Here is an 18,668-nt window from a genome sequence, read left to right as displayed (position 1 = left end):
CAAACCACACGAGCATAACAACTCCCGTTAGCATAACAACCTCTGTTAGCATAACAACCCCTTTAGTATGACAACTCACACTAGCATGACAACTCCCGTTCGCATAACAACCTCTGTTAGCATAACAACCCATGTTAGCAAAACAACCTGCATTAGCATAACACCTTGCATAAGCATAACAACTCCCTAAGCATAGCAAACCCTTAGCATAGCAACCACCATTAGCGTAGGAACCGCGACCTAGCCTCTGCTCATCAGCTCTTCCGCTTCCATACCGAGCCACGAGAACCTGGACCCGAGAACCTGGACCCGCCTCAGTCCCTGGAAGGTCGACGGCGAAAAAGTGAATTTCCGCGAAGTGGCGACGTGATCACGTTGACGGTATTTACAGATAAATGAACCCGCGACGAACCTCACTCAACCTTTTACCTCCCAGCGCACATGGATGCTTCGCCGCTGGTTTTGTTGCGTGCAGTTGCTGCTTGTTTTATGTCCCGGTTGAAAATGGTTTTCTAAACGCTTCGTCGCCTTACAAAAGTGGACCATCCGAACCGTATCGTCGTCCCGATCTCGCGACGCGTCCTTCCAAGATGAATTTCACTTTAATTTGACCACATTTTATATTGTTATTTTTCTTCTCAGGCAAGAATACAGTAATTTCATCCGATTTTTTTTCAAATACTGTCAAATAAATCGCGTGAACGGATTCCGAAAGCCGAAGCGCCGAGCAGCGACGGTCCTCTGTTCTCAGAAAGTCCCCACGGAGCCGAAACGAGAGCCGAAACGTCTCCGAGAGACGACGTTCAAGTCCGGTTTCCGCGACGAGAAGATTTCCCGATGGATTCCCCCTGACCTGGAGGAGCGAGGACCTCCGCAGACGTCTCCAAGTAGACTTCACACCCGTTAAAGGTGTTGATGGGAACCAGGAGCGAGGCGTGCGCGTGATTCATAGCCTTCATATCCTAGCAACGGCCGAGCCGTGCCATCTGCGCTTCCTCTTCACCTGCTCTACTTCAACACCATATATTTTTACAAACGGGGATTTACGTAGATGACGCGTTCGGCTTTTAATTAACGTGTGTGTGTGTGTGTGTGTGTAGCGGTGGTGGAGGCCTGCGTGCTGCACGGGTTGAAGCGTCGCATCGCCGGCTTGCTGTGCAGCAATAAAGTAGCGGCGCTCTTCATGAAGGCGGCCAAGAGCTTCACGCCCGCCGAGCAGCTTTGCCACAAAGTCCAGGAGCTGGAGCAGCTCATCGAGAGCAGGTGAGCGCACGGCGGCGCCGCCGAGGGACGCCGTCCTTCCGCCATCTGCTCCCGCGCTCACGTTTTATTTCGGTCCAGCAAGCAGAGCAACCCGGCGGCGGCGGCGGCGGCGGCGGCGGCGAGCGGCGAGCGCAGCCGGCAGGCCAAGACGCCCAACCTGCCCCCTCAGGCGCTCAAGCACCTGTGGATCCGGACGGCGCTGATGGAGAAGCTCCTGGACAAGATCGTCCTCTATCTGGTGGAGAACAGCAGGTACTCGGAGGAAACGCCGTCACACGCTCGCACAAACGCTCTCACACTCCAACACAAAATGAGTTTCTCGCACACATTCTGGAGGAAACTCTGGGAACCTGCGGAAAAAAACACGGGTTCACGTGGAATTTAACCAACTCTCTTAAATTCCAGAAAACAAGGCCCCAGTGTGATATTCGCAGACGGATCCACCTCAGGGAAATGCAAACAAAAAAAAAAAAACACAACTTGATAATGATAATAATAATAATAATAATAATAATAATAATAATAATAATAACCTTTATTTATACTTGTAAGACCACTGAGGTCTCCCTCATTTTCTCCCAGCAGAGCACAGCACGACAATAAAATGAGATCAAAATAAAAAACAGGAGATGAACTAAAAATAGGTGCAAATGGGATTAAATTAAAGACAGTACGGAAGCAGTAGATAAAACTCGAAACAAGTAAAAAATGAGATCAAATTAAAAACTACAAGTGGGTGGATAGAACTAAAAACAAGTACAATCGGCAGTACAAATTAAAAAAAAAAAAAAACAAAAAACTTAAACTCAATGTTTACTGTTCAATGTAACAATGTACTTTTTAAGACCTTAAAACACTTTATAGCCTTAACTTTATACACTTTATATTTTATTTGTATTTCTTCTTCTCCCTCCTTCCTACTATTATCTATTATTGTTAAGGTTTACTTGAAACTCTGGCGCAACAATTTCCTTCGGGATAAATAAAGGTGTTCTCATCTTATTCTTTACTGCTAATTTGTGCTTTATTATTATTATTATTATTATTTTGTTAATTTCATGTCACAGCAGGATTGTGAGAACCGTCTTCACGGTTCCTTTATTTTTCTTGATTTGAACTCCAGGTTCAGAATCCACGTCTGCACTTGATGAATTAAAAAAAAAAATCACTTCTATTCCCCGTAACGCTGCTCCGCAATTATTATCTTCTGCCAAACGAAAACAGAGGCAAACAAAGAGTGTGAACCAGCGAGTCCACCTTTAAGCGTGAAGCTCCATGCGAGTCCTCGGCGCCTTTCGTCCGGTTCCCTCAGGGGTCGGTGTTCATTTGCAGAACTCCAGAAGCGTGTCTCTTCCTTGCAGTACGTTCTATGAGAAAGAAGCCATGCTGATGGATCCTGTGGACGGACCCATCCTGGCCTCCCTGCTGGGTAATTCCCGATCCAGCTCGCCGGTTCCGCCGCGACCCGACCGCCGGTCGTTGAAGGACCCGCTTCCCCTTCCTTATCTTCCAGTCGGTCCTTGCGCTTTGGAGTACACCAAGGTGAAGACGGCCGACCACTTCTGGACGGACCCGTCCGCCGACGAGCTCGTGCAGCGGCATCGTATCCACAGCGGCCACTGTCGCCAGGACTCGCCCTCCAGAAGGCCGGCGCTGGTGAGATCGTCGTGGTCGTACCCACAAAGTAACCGCCTCCGAAGGTAATCTGAACGCCGCTTCTGGCCGGATCCAGATCCAGAAGAGGCAGTCCAGCGGCAGCATGGACGACCGTCCGCTCATGTGGGTGAGGGAGTACGTGGAGTCGCTCCACCAGAACTCCAGGGCGACGCTGCTGTTCGGCAAAAACAACGTTCTGGTGCAGCCGGTGTGTGTTCTCCTTCTTCTTCGGCCTTATATTTCCTGCAATGTAAACACGAGTCACATGGAAATACACCCCCCCCCCAAAAATCTGGACTTGTAGTCTCGTAGACAATTGTGGATTTTGTAAGTTTAGACTACATAATCTACAATCCCCAACCCACTGTTCCTTTATTCCACTTTAGAGACTTTCAATGTTGTTTTTGTGGATTATAATGCCATATATGGGCCTCGGCCTCCGTCGCTAGCATAAACCCCTCTGTACATCGCCGGAGTCCGTCGGTCCGTCGCAACACGATAGCTCTTCCCCGTGTCTCCAGAGAGACGACATGGAGGCCATCCCGGGCTACCTCTCCCTCCATCAAACGGCGGATCTCATGACTCTAAAATGGACGCCCAATCAGCTGATGAACGGCAACGTAGGGGAGCTGGACTCTGAGAAGAGGTAGGCCTCCGCGAGCCGGCCAGGACACGCCGGCGTCCCTGCCGAACCGACCGGTGTTTCCTCGTGTCTCCTCTAGCGTCTACTGGGATTACGCGATGACGATCCGCCTGGAGGAGATCGTGTATCTCCACTGTCACCAACAAGGTAGAGCTGTCCAGATGGAAGTATCTCCGTCGGAAGGGAAGACCTCGCAGAGGCTCGGACGGCTCCTAATCTCGCCGATCATCTTCTTCAGTGAACAGCGGCGGGACGGTGGTTCTGGTGAGCCAGGATGGGATCCAGAGACCTCCCCTGCATTTCCCCAAAGGAGGCCACCTGCTGCAGTTCCTCACCTGCCTGGAGACCGGCCTGCTCCCTCACGGTCAGCTGGACCCGCCTCTCTGGAACCAGCGTGGGAAGGTGGGTCTCCTGACCGGTTCTCCGTTCGACAGCAAACCTCAAACCCTGGAGGCCTTCCCTTTCTTCTCCTCCCCAGGGAAAGGTCTTCCCCAAACTGCGAAGGAGGAGTCCTCACGGCTCCTGCGACTCCGTTTCCGACAAGGAGGACGATGAAGGAACCGACTACGTGTTTCGCATCCTCTTCCCGGGCAATCAGATGGAGTTCAGTAGGTGTCCGCCGTCCCTCGGACCCAATCAGACCCGCCGGAGATCGTATCTGCTTTCAAATTATATTACTTTGATTTGCGTTGATCGTCCGGACGTCTTCGGCTCCGGGCAGGTGTTCAGCCAGCGTCTCCACAGTTCACCGTCTCCGGTGCACTTCCGTGTCCATTTTTGTTTCCTCTTGTTATCGATGTTCTCACGGTATCCCGGAGGATAAATGTGGCCTCGGGCCGTGAAAGCCAGAACCGGACCTGCGGGCTCATGATGGGGTGAAGATCGTGGCCCCGGGCGTGAAGCTAAAAGACCGAAAAATTGCAAACAACACAATGTATTGTGCGGAATTTAAAAAAAAACAACAAAAATCCTTAAAACAGGTAGCCGTGTATCTGGAAATCCACTAAACAAACATAAACAGAATTTAGCGATGAATGATCTGGGTTTGGCTCAGCAAACATTCATTCATTGATTACCTACACTGCTTATCCTAGCTGTGATTGGGCGAGAGAGGTTCACCCCCGACCAATCACAGGGCCACAAATAGACCCATTCACCCTCTTATCCATTGAAGACATAGAATCCAGGTCACCCTCCCAGGAAGCATCTGTGAGTGATGGCTGCCGCTGGTCTCTGCAGTGGCCTTGGACCTGATGGACCAGGGTATGAACCTGTGGCCGCCGCCGCCGAGGAAGTCCTCCTGCTCCTCCTGCTCCCAGAACGGCTCGTCCGACGGTTCCTTGCCCAACGGCTGCAACCAGGAGAGGTATTCCCATCGACGGGCTCCGATGCGAAGGCAAATTAATCCCCCTGACCAGTTTGCCCTTCTCCGTCGCCGCCAGGGCTCCTCTGAAGCTCCTCTGTGACACCATGAAGTATCAGATCATTTCCAGGGCGTTCTACGGATGTGAGTGCGGTGATTTCGAATCCGCCGGTCCTCAACGGAGACAACCATGACCCGATGTCGGTCTTTCCGCCGCAGGGCTGGCGTACTGCCGTCATCTGTCCACGGTCCGCACGCACCTCTCGGCCCTGGTCAACACCACCATCGTGGATCCAGACGCGCCCCGCGGCGCCCAGGGGGGGCTCACGGTGCAGGTCTGGGACGAGTTCCTCCGGGACGGCTCGGTAAGATCCGCCGGACCTGGATTCGCGTCGCTGTCGGGCTGATCTCTTCACTTAGTGGACCGCGCAGCCTCAAGTTAGCGCGCATCTCATCGCCGTCTCTTGCCCAGGCCTACGAGGAACCCGAACTGCACAGGTTGGTGTATTTCGGAGGCGTCGCTCCTTCGCTACGCAAAGAGGTTTGGCCCTTCTTGTTGGGACACTATCAGTTCACCATGACGGAGCGGTGCAGGCTCGAGGTACTTGCGCCGTCGGACGGTTCCCGCGCGCCGGTCCGGTCCGGCGTCTGCGCTCATGAGCCGCATGCCCTTCCAGATGGACGAGCAGATGCGCGTCACGTACGAGCGGAACATGAAGGAGTGGCGAGGCTGCGAGGCCATCGTCCGGCAGAGGGAGCGGGAGAAGCACGCCGAAGCCCTGGCCAGGTGCTCGTCGGGCGCCAGCGTGGAACGAGGGCCGGTGCAGCGGGACTCCACCATCAGCACCGATGCAAGTTGACCCTCTCGCCTGAAAATACGCAGTATTACGTAACCGCCGTCACGAGGGGCCGCAAAAAGGGGAACCGCGGTATTCATGGGACTCTGAGCAATGTGGCTTACACTTCTGTTTGTTTTGCTTTGTTTTGTTTTCTTGTCTTTTGTGTACCGCTGTTCGCGCCGCAGTCGTCTATAAGTAGCGGCTCAGATCAGCAGAATGCCCGCTCACAAAGTGAATCCGGCCGGAGCGCACAGGTAGCTCCGCTCTCAGTTGTGTTTCTCCGCTCTTTGCAACGTCGCAACAACGGCAACTGCCGATCTGAGACGTTTTATGGCTATTTTGTCACGCATGTCAGCCTTCCGAAGCACACTAGACCAGACAAAACAGTACGAGTCTGGAGCCGTGAGCTAGAACACGATTCAACATCACCGAGTCCTCATACGAGGACGTTCCCGTTTAAGTGCCGGTGGCATCCAAGAGTTTTTCCTTATCATTGTTTTGTTTTCACTTTTTGTTTTGCAATCTGGACATGCTAATTCACCGCTGGTTAGCATGGGGCAAGATAACTGTTAACACTCTTAAATAAGCCCCATGAGTACAATGACAACGAGTTCACTGGAGACCCTGCATTGTCCAGATGTCTGAATGACAGAGTGCGCGGTGGTATGTCCACAACACCTTTCAATGAGGGGGTCAATAGTTGTATGTCTCTACACGACAGACGGTGAAATGTTGCGCGTCTTGATACGAAGTGGGTGAATGGTTGTGTGTCTGTATGCGGCCTTATCATGGGCCGGTGACCGGTCCAGGTCGAACCTCGCCTCTGAGATAGGCCACGGCGCCGCCCATGACCCTACATGTAGGATACGCTGTGTGGACCATGAATGAATTCATTAGCATTAGCAAGAATGAATGTTTAGATATTGATGTTCCTTCAACTTAATCGACCGATTCTTTGGAGTTTAATACACGTAGAGACGTGATCGCCATCAAAGCAGTCAAAGTAAAAGCACTGAACGCGACACGAAATCAAGACGGAGCGGCCTCAGAATAGTTTGCCTTCTCAGGCCACCGGGAAGGACTGGATCTCGACTGTCTAGTATGCTTTGGAAGGTTTTTGTGTTGGTTGTTGTGACCGACGGAAACCAACGGCCATCGTCCGATCACGGCGGCGTCTTTGCTCCTTTCCTTTGTTCGCCAGGTGTTCGGGTCGGCGGAGGCCGTGGACCAGCTGGGGTCCGAGCCCCGGCCCGAGGAAGGCGAAATACCGGACGTCGGTCCCGTAAAGGACATCCCGTACGCCCCCGCGGGCTCTCCAAGGCGCCCCTCCCGCAGCCCCCCTGGTCTGTCGGACCAACCCGACAACCGGCCTCCGTTGACTGACCCAACCGCTGGAACTGCAAGGGCAGAACCACAAGTCCAAGAGCAGGAACCCACAACTGGACGGCGGCCGGACGGCGACGATGACCCCGCAGACGAAGACAAGGCTCGGGAAGCGGACGAGACGGAGAGCTTCTCAGGGAGCGCCATGGCCGAGGACCCCGTGATCATCGAGTCCAAAGATGTACGCGAAGCCGAAGAGACACGGGAGACGGTACGAGAAGAACTCGCGGCACATGATCGTGTTTCCAAAGCGGAAGGCTCGAGCGTCGATCTGAGGTCCGCCCCGGACACCACCAATGTTCTGAAGCTGGAGACAGAGATCCAGAACGAGTACTTTCAGGCCCCGCCGCTCGGGCAGGCCTTGTTCTTACAAGCACAAAATGTCAAAGATCAAGAAATCGATTCCTTCTGTCTGCTCACCATCGAAGGAGATGCTTTTGCGCAGAGCGAATCCAGTCCGGAACTCCTGGAGAAGAGCGAAGACGCCGAACAAGCGCAGTCGCAGACGACGCGAGGTTTCCCCGTCCAGCCCGAGAAGAAGGAGCGCGACGGACCGCTCCCCGGCCTGGCCGAAACCAAAAAGGATAAAATCGCCGACCTCCCGCCGGAGAGGCCGGGTTTAAACTCACCGGTCAGGCAAGTGCTGAACGCTCTCCAGTCGGCCTCCAGGGGGAGCCTTTCCTTATCCTCCCACTCCAGGCAGTCTCCTGACTCCGACGACTCCCCGTCTGCCTTGGAAATGGAGGACATTCCTGCGGGGATAACCTGTCTGGCCTCCGAGGAAATCAAGGCCAGGCCTTTGGCCGTCCTCGCCGCACCCTCGCCGGAACAGAGAGCGCAAACGGGCTCCGAGGACCCGGATCACCATCTGGACACGGCGTGCAACACCAGCCCCGAGGGCACCGACCTGGGCCTCTCCGAGGACGAGCCCGAGATGGAGAACGCGCTGGCCGAGGCAGAAGCTGCGGACGCCAAACGCGACCGGTCGGCGGACGGCGACGTCTACTCCGTAAGCGGTAGCCTCGCACTCGCGCCTCTCCGGGTGGTCGCGGTTTCACAGAATTCTCTTTGTTTTGGGCAGCAAGACACCCTGGACAAGTACCTGATCAACCTTCACCGCATCGACAAAGATGTTCGGCGCTGTGACAGAACATACTGGTACTTCACCCCCGAGAACCTGGAGAAGCTGCGGAACATCATGTGCAGGTAAGCGCTTGTCCTACGGGAGTGAAGAAGTAGTCCTTCCGAGCACGACCGCCGTGTTTTGTTTTTTGCAGCTACGTTTGGCAGCACCTGGACACGGGCTACGTCCAGGGCATGTGCGACCTGCTGGCCCCCCTGCTGGTCATCCTGGACGACGGTCAGTGAAGCTCCTCGGAGGCCGACGCAGAAGGACGCTGCAAAGCATGCTCACGCTTCGTATGTGTCCCTCAGAGATCATGGCCTTCAGCTGCTTCACCGAACTGATGAAGAGGATGAATCAAAATTTCCCCCATGGAGGCGCCATGGACTCTCACTTCGCTAACATGCGTTCTCTCATCCAGGTGCGCACACACACACACACACACACACACACACACACACACACACACATGAAGTGGTGCGTAACGGTGTGTGTTCATTCCTACCAGATCCTGGACTCTGAGCTGTTCGAACTGATGCAGCAGAACGGCGACTACACGCACTTCTACTTCTGCTACCGCTGGTTTCTACTGGACTTCAAACGAGGTGATGGGACCAGAGGACGGGACGACCGCTGAGATGTTTGCACGTCCGTTCCTAACCCGCTGGTGGTGGTGGTGGGGTTTTCAGAAATGGTGTACGACGACGTGTTCTCCGTTTGGGAAACCATCTGGGCGGCCAAGCACACCTCCTCGGAGCACTTCGTCCTCTTCATCGCGCTGGCACTGGTGGAGATGTACAGGGACATCATCCTGGAGAACAACATGGACTTCACCGACATCATCAAGTTCTTCAACGGTAAAGCCGCGTCGTGTACATACGTAGATGGTGGAGTGCGTCGGGGATCTTCTCCGAGCAGCGGCGACGGATGAGATGAGGTTAGACAGGGATCTCCGATGTTTGCAGATGACATCGTAGTAAGTCCAGGGAGCAGGTGGAGGAACATCTGTAGAGGTGGAGGGATGAAGGTGAGCCGCAGCAGGACAGAATACATGCGTGTGAATGAGAGGAACCCGAGCGGAGCGGTGAAGGTACGAGGCTTCTCCGCGGTTTCTCCTCCGATTCGCCCGATCGGACTCAAACTAGCAGGAGAACCAGATTGAAAATAGGTGAAGAACCCAGGCGGCGTGCAAGCTCACCTTAGATGATCCTCGGACCGCCCGGCGGGAGATAACCTCCACAAACTCTGGGTTAGGTCATAGAAACGATCCAAAAGTCAGATATCGAAAATCCTACATCTGCATTGTCTGACTTCACGTTGTTCTCCTCAGAAATGGCGGAGCGGCACAGCGTCCCTCAGGTCCTGACGATGGCGCGAGACCTGGTCCACAAGGTGCAGACGCTCATCGAGAACAAGTGATCCTCCGCGACCCCCCCGCTTCTTTTCGTCGTCGTTTTTTTTTTTAATTTTCAGCGCTGAATCGTTTGCAAAGACACGAACGTCCTCGCCGGGAGGAAGGATCTTCTCCGCATCTCCAGATCGTCCAACCCGCAGCTCCCCTCTCCCTGGTATCTCCAGCAGACTGGACCGTCGGCAGTAAATGTATTTCTAAGTATCCACCCGGTGAATGTACCGCTTCAGGATGTTGTTTATTTTGCCTTAAATGACGCTATTCTTTCAGGGACACAGCAACCAAATCATTCACCGTGTTGTCATCCTCCTGGCTCGCATCACGCGCCGCCACCAGCGTGGAGAGAAATATTCCCGTACGTTTCGGGTCGTGATCGAGGATTTGCGATCGCGAGCGCCGAGCGCGGCCGAACACGGGGTCGTGCTCGTCGTCCGTTTTCTCGAAGACCAAAACCGCGGCCGTCCGTTTTGCGTGGCGGCGGTGGAGATAACGGTGGTTCTCAAAGTCTTCTTCTCCTTTGGGCTTTGCCCTTCACAGCAGACCCACCTTCTCCATCTCACCCTCCTCTCTGGATCCTCCTCTCTCACGACATCCATCCATCTTCTCCTTGGTCTTCCTCTAGACCTCCACTCCCAGCATTCGTCCACCAATATATTCCCTCTCCCTCCTCTGTCCATGACCTGACCATGTCTCCAAAACATCTAGCCGTCCCTCTGATGGACTCCTTCCCGATCCTCTCCATCCCGGTCCCTCCCAAAGAGAACCTCGGCTTCTACATCACCAGTTCTCAAAGTGCTGGGAGACAATTCTCCTCGGAAACATCTCGCCACCGTCTCGAGCTGGGGTGAAGCATACTGCCTCGTGGACACTGAACACAACAGCTGGAAGAAGAACCTAAAATAAATTCCTTCATTCATTCTGTATTATCCTGCAGTCGGGGTAGCAGGTGGGGCTGGAGTGTATCTCAGCTGTCATTGGTCCAGAGGTCCATCACCGGGCCGTATGTTGAGACGTCCAACCGTTCACCCTCTCATCCGGACCATGTAGGGTCTCCAGTGAACCTCTCGCATGTGTTTGGACTGCGGAGGAACCCTGAGGAACCCCACGCTCCACACAGAAGGGCCTCCTGTGGGAATCCAACCAGGAACCTTCTGGGAGGCTCCAACCACTGAACCACCGCACCACTTTCCATCAAAGTGCCACACAAAGAGGAGATAGTAGTCCCGTTGCGGACGACCGGTTCCCGCTCTCCAGGGCCTCTGAGCCGACGTTCAGGTTAGATCTTCCGTGATCTTTCCTCCAAAAACACATCAGATGGCTAATTTGGCGTTTATCCGGCTGAATGCGACGCGTCGAGGTGTAAACTCACGTCACGTGATGCCGCGTCGTGGACGAGACCCGGCAGGTCGACCCGCCTCCGCTCCATGTTTTTCCGGCGAGCTGGTTTTCGAAGAGACGGCGGCGAGTCCCGGGCGCCCTGGAAACAAGCGGAATCGGGAGTCGATCCTTTCGAAGGCCGCCGTCTGATGGGTTCGGCCTCGAGAACCGACTCCCGCGCTATTTTTCTTTTGAATAAAACGCGCACACTCACGCTTGGTGTCACCAGTGTTTGGATATCACCGCTGACGTGTCTCCATTGGACCTTCTGAAACATGTTGCTGTTTTCGTGTATTGCCGTGTTTGTTGTCAGAAGATACGAGTCATCGCATTAAAAAAGAAGCTAGAACATAAAGTATTTACTCGATGCAATACAACGTGGCTGTATTGGCTGGATGGGAAGGTTAACGGGACACACATTTAGGCCATTGGAAATAAATATAATTTATTTTTTTCTGTCTTCTGGAAAACGTCACCTGTTATAATTAATCTATTGTGTATTAAAATAATCTATTTTGCATTCCATGTGTTTTTCAATGGATATTATTGTCATCCTTACCCGATCTTCCTATCAGATCGCCGGTCTCAGCGTTTTGCTGGTTGTTCCTTTTCAGAAAATCCCACCCAACTGAGATGATCAGAAAACAGCCAGAAACCGTTAGATTCCATTAAAATAAACAAAAAGCAGAGAATCTGCAGCCTCTGACGGCATTAGCAAAAACCCAATCAGTCAAAACAATTGGTAAGCAGTTGTAAGACAACCAGCTGGTTTCCTTAGAAAATGATCAAACTGACGGGGGGAAACTTTTACTAAATGTGCTCCTCCACGATTCAAGTTTTGAGGCCCAAAGAACGAAACAGTCAAAAAAATTTAAATTTGCATTTTATTGGTAAAGAAAAGGAAAAAAAATGTAAAATAAAACAAAAAAAAAATAACAATGCATACAAATTATAATACACCGACAGGCCGCCTCCGTCTGAGGGTCATATATTTGAGAAAAAAAAAAAAAAAGTAAATGCAAATAAAAGTAAATAAAAAGAAACACATACATACAAACACACACAACCCGAGAGGTGCGGCTCACAGTCACGTGTCACGACGCTAAAAAAGCTGGCGAATCCCACCTCTCTGAATCGGGGAGAGTCGGACGCCGATCGGCTTCACAGGTTGTCACGCTGCCGGTTCGCAAAGACGCCACGGGTTACGGAACTGATGAGGCCACGCAAAGGAACGGTTGAACGCCGGCTGCCTTGAAACCTCGTCGCAGCAGAGCCGCTTAAGAAAAGAAAAAACAACTCCGCTGGGATTTGAACTAAGACAGGCGTTTGAGAACCCAGAAAAGGCGGTTAAGGCCGTGAGAAGGAGCGGGGATTTGTCTGGGGAGGTTCCTGACCATGGAATGTATGCAGCATGAAAACATCTTTTCCAATGTGGAGGCCTGAGGTCCAAAAAAAGACAAAAAAAAAAAAAAAAAAAAAAAGTAAATGTACAAAAACATTTTCCCCAGTTGCTCTAGAAATGGCCGCTCTATCGATAATGACGGGGCGGCGGGCTATGGGGCGGGGGGTGCCTTCGCGGCGGCGGACTATGGCGCGACATGGGGTGGCGCGGGGGCGACTGGTAGCGGGGAGGGGGGGACCCCCTGTTATGGTAAGGGGGCGAGTAGCGACCCCGGGATCTGGAGCGGGACCGCGAGCGCCCCCAGTTCGGGGTGCCCCTCTCCTCGAAGACGCGGATGTACGCCGTTTCCCCCTGCGGACACAAGGAGCATCGTCACCGCCTCGACTCTCACACACCGCATCTGTGTGTGTGTGAGTGTGTGTGTGTGTGTGTGTGTGTCGCTCACCTGATGCGAGCGGAACTCGGTGCGGTCCAGCCGGCGTAAGGCGTACTCCATGTCCTCGCGGCGGAGGAATTCCACCACGCCCTCGCCGTCTCTCTGTACATCTGCAAAACAAACATCTCCCGCCTCGCGCATATGATCCTTCAGATCCTGCCAACTCCCGCTTGGTGGTAATCCTGAGATGTGAAAGACAGATATGAAAACGTTCCCGTGTTGACTTTAAACATCGAGAGGGTTTGAATTAAATATTACAGAAAAAAAAAAAAAAAAAAAAAAAAAAGGGAAATCAAAACATTTTGATCAACTGCATGAGAAAAAATCCCAATTTTGCTCCTTGTGGGATGTGATCTTATGCCAGTGGTCACGTCAAAGAGTTTTTGCAAATTTGAGAGAAATGTGACACAGCAAATAATGAAATGCAATGACAAAATGACACCTACCGGTGACTATAGCCGCTGTTTGGGATTACGCTGCAGACATGACCGATTTTCAGTAAACTGTTTTTGATTTCATGACTTAAGGAGCTGACTTGACCTCATCCACTTAGTCCCCTTGACCTCCAGTCCGCCATGTGAGAGAGAGAGTGAGACTCATATCTGCCTACGATTCACGGTGTCCATCTACTAGTCCTCCGGTCCGCCATGCCAGAGAGAGCGAGAGAGAGAGAGGGGGACCACATCTGCCTACGACTCGTCATGACGTCCAGCTACTAGTCCCTCAGTCCTCCGGTCCGCCGTCAGAGAGAGAAACTGATCTGCCTAGGACTCTTTTTTTATGTCCGCCTTCCTACTGGTCCCTTCCACTTCCAGGATGGCGTGCGAGAGGGTTACTGACTACCTGGCTACGACCCATGACGTCCACCTACCCGTCACTATGACGCGGAACTCAGATCTTCGAGTGGGGGGTCCAAATCGTCCTCTTGGTCCTCCTACTCCTCCACCTCCACCTCCACCTCCCATAGGGCCAAATTTAGAGCCAGAGGATCGGGGATATTCCACACGGAGCTTGGAGTCTCCATATCCATATCCATTCCTTCCAAAGACGGCATCGTCCGCATCCCTAGGAGGAGAGAGCAAACAACTCCTTACCAACGTACGCCTTCGTCGCTGCCGTCCGTTCCAGGCGCCGGTCGCTCGGGATGGCATTTTAGCTCAAGACTTAAGGTGTCCAGCGGCGGGCGGAGGGGGGGAACGAGATCGCACCGTCCTGAAAACTCACCGTGGGTCCTCAAATCGGATGAAGGCAAACGGGATAGTGCCCCTATTGTTCTTCAGTTCAATCTCACGGATTTTTCCGTATTTGTAGAAGAGGTCCTCAATGTCTCTCTCCTGGACATCCACAGGGAGATTGCCCACATAGATCCGGCCGTCGGACATGGTGGCGGTACTAGTTGCACTGCTGACACAGAATGGGGGGAGGGGAGGGGCACCTGAAGACTGTAAGATCACGTCTTGTTTGCACAAATAGCTGCGGAGGTGGTCCTTATCCTAATCCTAGATCCGATCCATTACTTAGTCCAGACGCCTCCAATTCCTTCAATTTAGACCCGAATAAAACCCTACACGCCGGGACTCAGCCAAGATAGTGGTAAATGATGATAGAAATGGCAGGGGACCTCGGATCCAAGCCTGCAAGCTTGAAAACACAGGGTGATGAAGGATAAAGAGGTTATATAGATTATAAAGTTCAGTGTGAACAGCAACTACACAAGAGACCTTAGTCAACCCGTGAAAGACTAGCTGATAAACGGGTAAGAAATTAAAAATGCTTCAGACACACTTAAACCCCATTCAGTTTTTCTATCCCAGCTGAAATGCATCGATTTCTCCCCCCTTTAACGACTGAAATGATTCTACATTCAAAACAAAATGCACACTTTTGCTCAGTTAGCTTTTTTTCCTTCTTCTTCTTCTTCTTCAAGGTTGAAAACACATTCTTTCCCTGGGAGGTTTTAAGAAAGTGGGCACCTGTCAATTCTTAATAATATGAAATTTACAGGGTGTAAGAAATATCTAACTTACAAAATACTGCATAAGACAATAAAATCTACACTGCGGTTGATCTGAACGATCCCACAGAGACACATTTGCATGATCAGGGAGAAATATTTGCTAACAGTCAAACATTTACTTTGAAAGTGAATGCATGAATCACAAAGAAGCACAACATTTACAAATACATGATATATGGGTTTAAATGCTTATTTCATGATAAACAGGTGTTCTGATCTTCACACTGGACACTTGGGGAAATAATTACACTTGCAACAGACATGGATTCATTTCACGACTGGTAACATTTGTCTTTTCCCCCCCAACATCATGCTGCTCTGGATTGTTTCATGATAGATAATTAAAACTGCACCTGAGCTGAGATAATCCCCCAAACAAACGTCAAAGACGAGGATAAAGCCGGATAAGATGCCAAACAGATATGTAATTCACTGTCTGTTTAGCTTCTGTTTAAACAGCCCTGGTCGTAGCAGATGTGTGTGTTTTTGTTGCACGGCGATGATGATACGAAGGCTAAAACACCGTGGATCGCATGGAAGTAATGCATTTTAACGCTATTCCTTCAAAAAACCTAACAATGTCTATTGCACGCCATGAACTCACAATCGGTGCAAAATTCTATGGAACACAGAAAATATCATTTTGAAGCTTAACGGTAAACATTTATCGTCAACAACAGATTGTATGGGATTTTTTTTACACAACGTCGTTTTGGGATGCGAGGGCGGAAATGCGGGCGATGTCGATTTCCCACGAACAGGCCCGAAACGTGGACTGTGACGATTGAATGGCAAAAGAAATATCAATTATAAAATTACCAACTGTTAAAAAAACGTCACTTTAGATAAAACTTGATGCATAACCGGTTTCCCGCTTAAGTTGCAATTCCCGAGTCAGTTGCCGCAGCGGGCCGGCCAGCGTTAGCTTGTGGCTAAAGCTAAAGTAGGCCGCAGATGCCTAACAATAAGCGCCTGTAGGAATAAAAGCCCAAGACATTTTAGAATTCGTCTGAGCAAGACAAAATATACACCTCTTACTTTTTTTAAATGAATGGGAAATATATTTTCGAGGTATATTATCTGCTCAAGAAAATACAAATCAAAAGCTGGTTTCTTTGTTAGGAATCTAAGGTCAGCCCGCTAAGCTAACAAGTGTCTGTGCTACAATCACCTCAAATCTGAAACTCTAGCTTAAACATGTAACTGTACGATTTGTGCTGGATTTGAAAATTAAAAGTTGAATTAAGTCCAGTCCGCAATTACCTTTTAAAATGAACAGGGGCCTCTTCCTTTCAATATTTTACAATTCGAGCAGAGCGCTGCTTCCTTCTAAGTTAGCAACATTAGCAAGCAGCCAAGAACATCGCGGCTTCTTCTCCTTGTCGTTTCCGGGACGCCGCCCGCGCGGTGCTGCCCCCTTGCGGCCGCTACGGGTACTGCAGGCAATCGGTAAACAACATTGTGACCAAGTATATAAGTAAAACAGACTTAACACTTATTTAAAATTATATTTTACGATCATCAGCTATACAAAACTCTAAGAAAAATTCGCACTCAGAAAGAGCTTTATTTCCACTTGGTTTTAATGTGGAAATGTTCATGGCCTGTTGGTGCAATAGACAAAAATAAGACAAGATAATACAATAATAATTTACTGATCCCCATAGAGGGAAGTCTTTTTTTCACGACAGGGCAACAATAACAATAAATATTCATATAAATAAGAGACGGGCATAAACGGGCAAAGGATGAAAATTGATAACAGACTGGCAACAAGGATAAAAATAGATAAACAGACTGACAATACAAATCCAAATGCACTGTGGTCCGCAAAGTAAGACTTTCATCATACAGGGAAACATGTGTCCACACTGTACATATGAAAATAAACACTAGGCACCTTGAGTCTTGAACAACAAGGACAAAGATAGATAAGGGAGTGAGGACCAGACGTGTGTGAATGAGTGAGGCAAGGAGGTCTTGGAAGCACAGATGCACCTCCGGCCGGTCAGAGTCGTGTGCCGTCCGGCCTGCCGTTCTCCGGTCTGACGGACCGGACCACAGCTCGTGGTGCAGCCAAAGATAGCTCCAGCTTTGTCCTTCACCCTCCCTCTCTGGTCCATGGTGGCCAAGAAGAGCGCCCTGGCCACCATGGAGCGGCAGAAGGTGTTGAAGAGCCCGCTGCAGACACCAGACGACCTCAGTCTCCTCAGGAAGAACATCCTGCTGTGACGTTTCCTGGAGATACCGGCTCTGATTATCTCGTGTTTTCGCCAAAATGTATAGAAACCATCGACAAAGTGACACTTTCTCTGATTGAACTATTCTTGAAATACGTAAACAACATGTCAAACGCCACCTCATGACAAAACACAAAACTCAATATCGAGACCAAAGTCCTTGGAAAGCACCAGAGCCAAAACAAAATGTCAAATCATCTTCTTAGTCCTCTTTGAGTCCAGCCAATCGCCTGCCTCGATGGAACCGACGGCCAATCGCCTTCTTCCGTCGAACCCAACTTCCTGTCCTCTTCCAGTCCATCCGTAAGCCTCCTCGGAGCTCGGAGAGGATCGGCAGAATCAGCGGATTCTCATTCTTCTTTTTCTGCTCTTTAGATTGAACTTGATCGTCATTACCCATGTAAGAGTAACAAAATGCAGTTTGCATCTAATCGGAAGTGCAAAAAGCAGATGTGCATATGTTCAGAATGTATGGTATTTACAGATGAACGCAGGGTTTACAGAATAAATACCATTTTTAAAACATGCATTTTTTTACAGCTGGTGCAAGTAGAGATGGATCATTGTTATGTGCACGTGATGTACAAATAGATTAGTGATTAGTATGATTAACAGATGGCAATATACAACTATAAATACAGTAACTCTACAGAAAGGATTATAAAGAGATGTGAGATATGAACAATTATACACAATGTCCGGGTACTCCGGTTTCCCCTTCCACTGAAAACATGTACGATAGATCAGGATGAATGAGAGTGTGTTTGTGAGCGCAACTGTGGGACAACGGATGCAAACCAGCCCATGGCTACAATCCGGAGTGGTGTGTTTACGTGCATGTCTCACGTGTGTTCACTAACATGCACTGTCCCAACCAAATACACAAATATATGAAAAAGTAACCCGATGAGCAGCTGCCAGATGCTGTTGAGGAGAATAAAAGTTATATAAACTTTATTGATCCCCATGGAGAAGGTCTTTTGTCACAGCAGCGTAACAGTTATAGCATCAATTAGAAGATAGTTAAATGATAGCAAAAGACATGTAGACAGCAGAGAGAACTACAACGACTTCAAGGATAAGAATGGATAATAGAATGGAAAAAAAATATGATTAGTTACTCTTAGTATTGCCATTATTAATAAAAATACTATTATTATGTGCTCCTCTGGGGTGCAGGAGGTTCCCAAGAACCTTCTTCCAGACTGCAGTGGCATCAGCTGTTTGCTTTGGCGTTTTCCGACAGAAAACGCCGATCAGAAAATTTTCATAAAATTAGAATATTGTGATAAAGTTCTTTATCTTCTGTAATGCAATTACAAAAACAACAATGTCATACATTCTGGATTCATTACAACTGAAACATTGCAAGCCTTTTATTATTTTAATAATGCTGATTATGGCTTACATCTTAAGAAAACTCAAAAATCCTATCTCAAAATATTAGAATATCATGAAAAAGCCATTTTTGTTTTTTTAATTGCATTACAGAAGATAAAGAACTTTATCATAATA

General features: G+C 50.0%; 2 protein-coding genes across 4 annotated transcripts in view; one reads left to right on the top strand and one right to left on the bottom strand.

Moving 5' to 3' along the window:
* Positions 1–11,577, top strand: part of sgsm1b (small G protein signaling modulator 1b) — a 14,936-nt gene extending 3,359 nt beyond the window's left edge. The window contains exons 4-25 of the mRNA XM_086151784.1: positions 1,101–1,263; positions 1,342–1,515; positions 2,625–2,692; positions 2,777–2,919; positions 2,996–3,127; positions 3,441–3,565; positions 3,642–3,709; positions 3,801–3,964; positions 4,041–4,170; positions 4,802–4,928; positions 5,005–5,069; positions 5,145–5,290; positions 5,398–5,526; positions 5,603–5,776; positions 5,950–6,018; positions 6,966–8,156; positions 8,229–8,353; positions 8,425–8,507; positions 8,582–8,691; positions 8,779–8,875; positions 8,960–9,127; positions 9,601–11,577. Coding sequence (XP_086007910.1) covers positions 1,101–1,263; positions 1,342–1,515; positions 2,625–2,692; positions 2,777–2,919; positions 2,996–3,127; positions 3,441–3,565; positions 3,642–3,709; positions 3,801–3,964; positions 4,041–4,170; positions 4,802–4,928; positions 5,005–5,069; positions 5,145–5,290; positions 5,398–5,526; positions 5,603–5,776; positions 5,950–6,018; positions 6,966–8,156; positions 8,229–8,353; positions 8,425–8,507; positions 8,582–8,691; positions 8,779–8,875; positions 8,960–9,127; positions 9,601–9,689 — 3,740 coding nt within the window. The 3' untranslated portion in view covers positions 9,690–11,577. The remainder of the gene's footprint in view (positions 1–1,100; positions 1,264–1,341; positions 1,516–2,624; positions 2,693–2,776; positions 2,920–2,995; positions 3,128–3,440; positions 3,566–3,641; positions 3,710–3,800; positions 3,965–4,040; positions 4,171–4,801; positions 4,929–5,004; positions 5,070–5,144; positions 5,291–5,397; positions 5,527–5,602; positions 5,777–5,949; positions 6,019–6,965; positions 8,157–8,228; positions 8,354–8,424; positions 8,508–8,581; positions 8,692–8,778; positions 8,876–8,959; positions 9,128–9,600) is intronic.
* A 347-nt stretch (positions 11,578–11,924) lies between these two features.
* Positions 11,925–16,289, bottom strand: srsf9 (serine and arginine rich splicing factor 9). 3 transcript variants are annotated; one of them, XM_086151776.1, is made up of 5 exons: positions 16,177–16,289; positions 14,121–14,297; positions 13,768–13,961; positions 12,906–13,078; positions 11,925–12,811 (listed from the first exon to the last, which is right to left on the bottom strand). In XM_086151776.1, the coding sequence occupies exons 2-5, from the start codon at positions 14,276–14,278 to the stop codon at positions 12,587–12,589; spliced, it is 750 nt and encodes a 249-aa protein (XP_086007902.1). In that variant the 5' UTR covers positions 14,279–14,297; positions 16,177–16,289; the 3' UTR covers positions 11,925–12,586. The 3 variants fall into 3 exon arrangements, with proteins under 3 accessions (XP_086007902.1, XP_086007900.1, XP_086007901.1); XM_086151774.1 differs by having other exon boundaries at positions 14,121–14,537; positions 16,177–16,287; XM_086151775.1 differs by lacking the exon at positions 16,177–16,289 and having other exon boundaries at positions 14,121–16,166.
* Positions 16,290–18,668: the final 2,379 nt, after the last annotated feature.

Source organism: Fistularia commersonii, chromosome 9, assembly GCF_037954325.1.
Source record: "Fistularia commersonii isolate RoL2024-O1a breed Wild chromosome 9, RoL_Fcom_v1.0, whole genome shotgun sequence".
In the NCBI taxonomy this organism is placed as follows: Eukaryota; Metazoa; Chordata; class Actinopteri; order Syngnathiformes; family Fistulariidae; genus Fistularia; species Fistularia commersonii.
Note: the sequence above shows the minus strand (reverse complement) of the source record. Positions and strands in the feature narration are given on the sequence as shown.

Excerpts from the sequence above, each read along its gene's own strand:
- srsf9 (XM_086151776.1), bottom strand. The coding sequence starts at position 14,278 with ATGTCCGACGGCCGGATCTATGTGGGCAATCTCCCTGTGGATGTCCAG. Across the intron at positions 13,962-14,120 it reads ATCCGATTTGAGGACCCACG|GGATGCGGACGATGCCGTCT; the intron begins GTGAGTTTTCAG and ends CTCTCCTCCTAG. Across the intron at positions 12,812-12,905 it reads CCGAGTTCCGCTCGCATCAG|GGGGAAACGGCGTACATCCG; the intron begins GTGAGCGACACA and ends TTGTGTCCGCAG.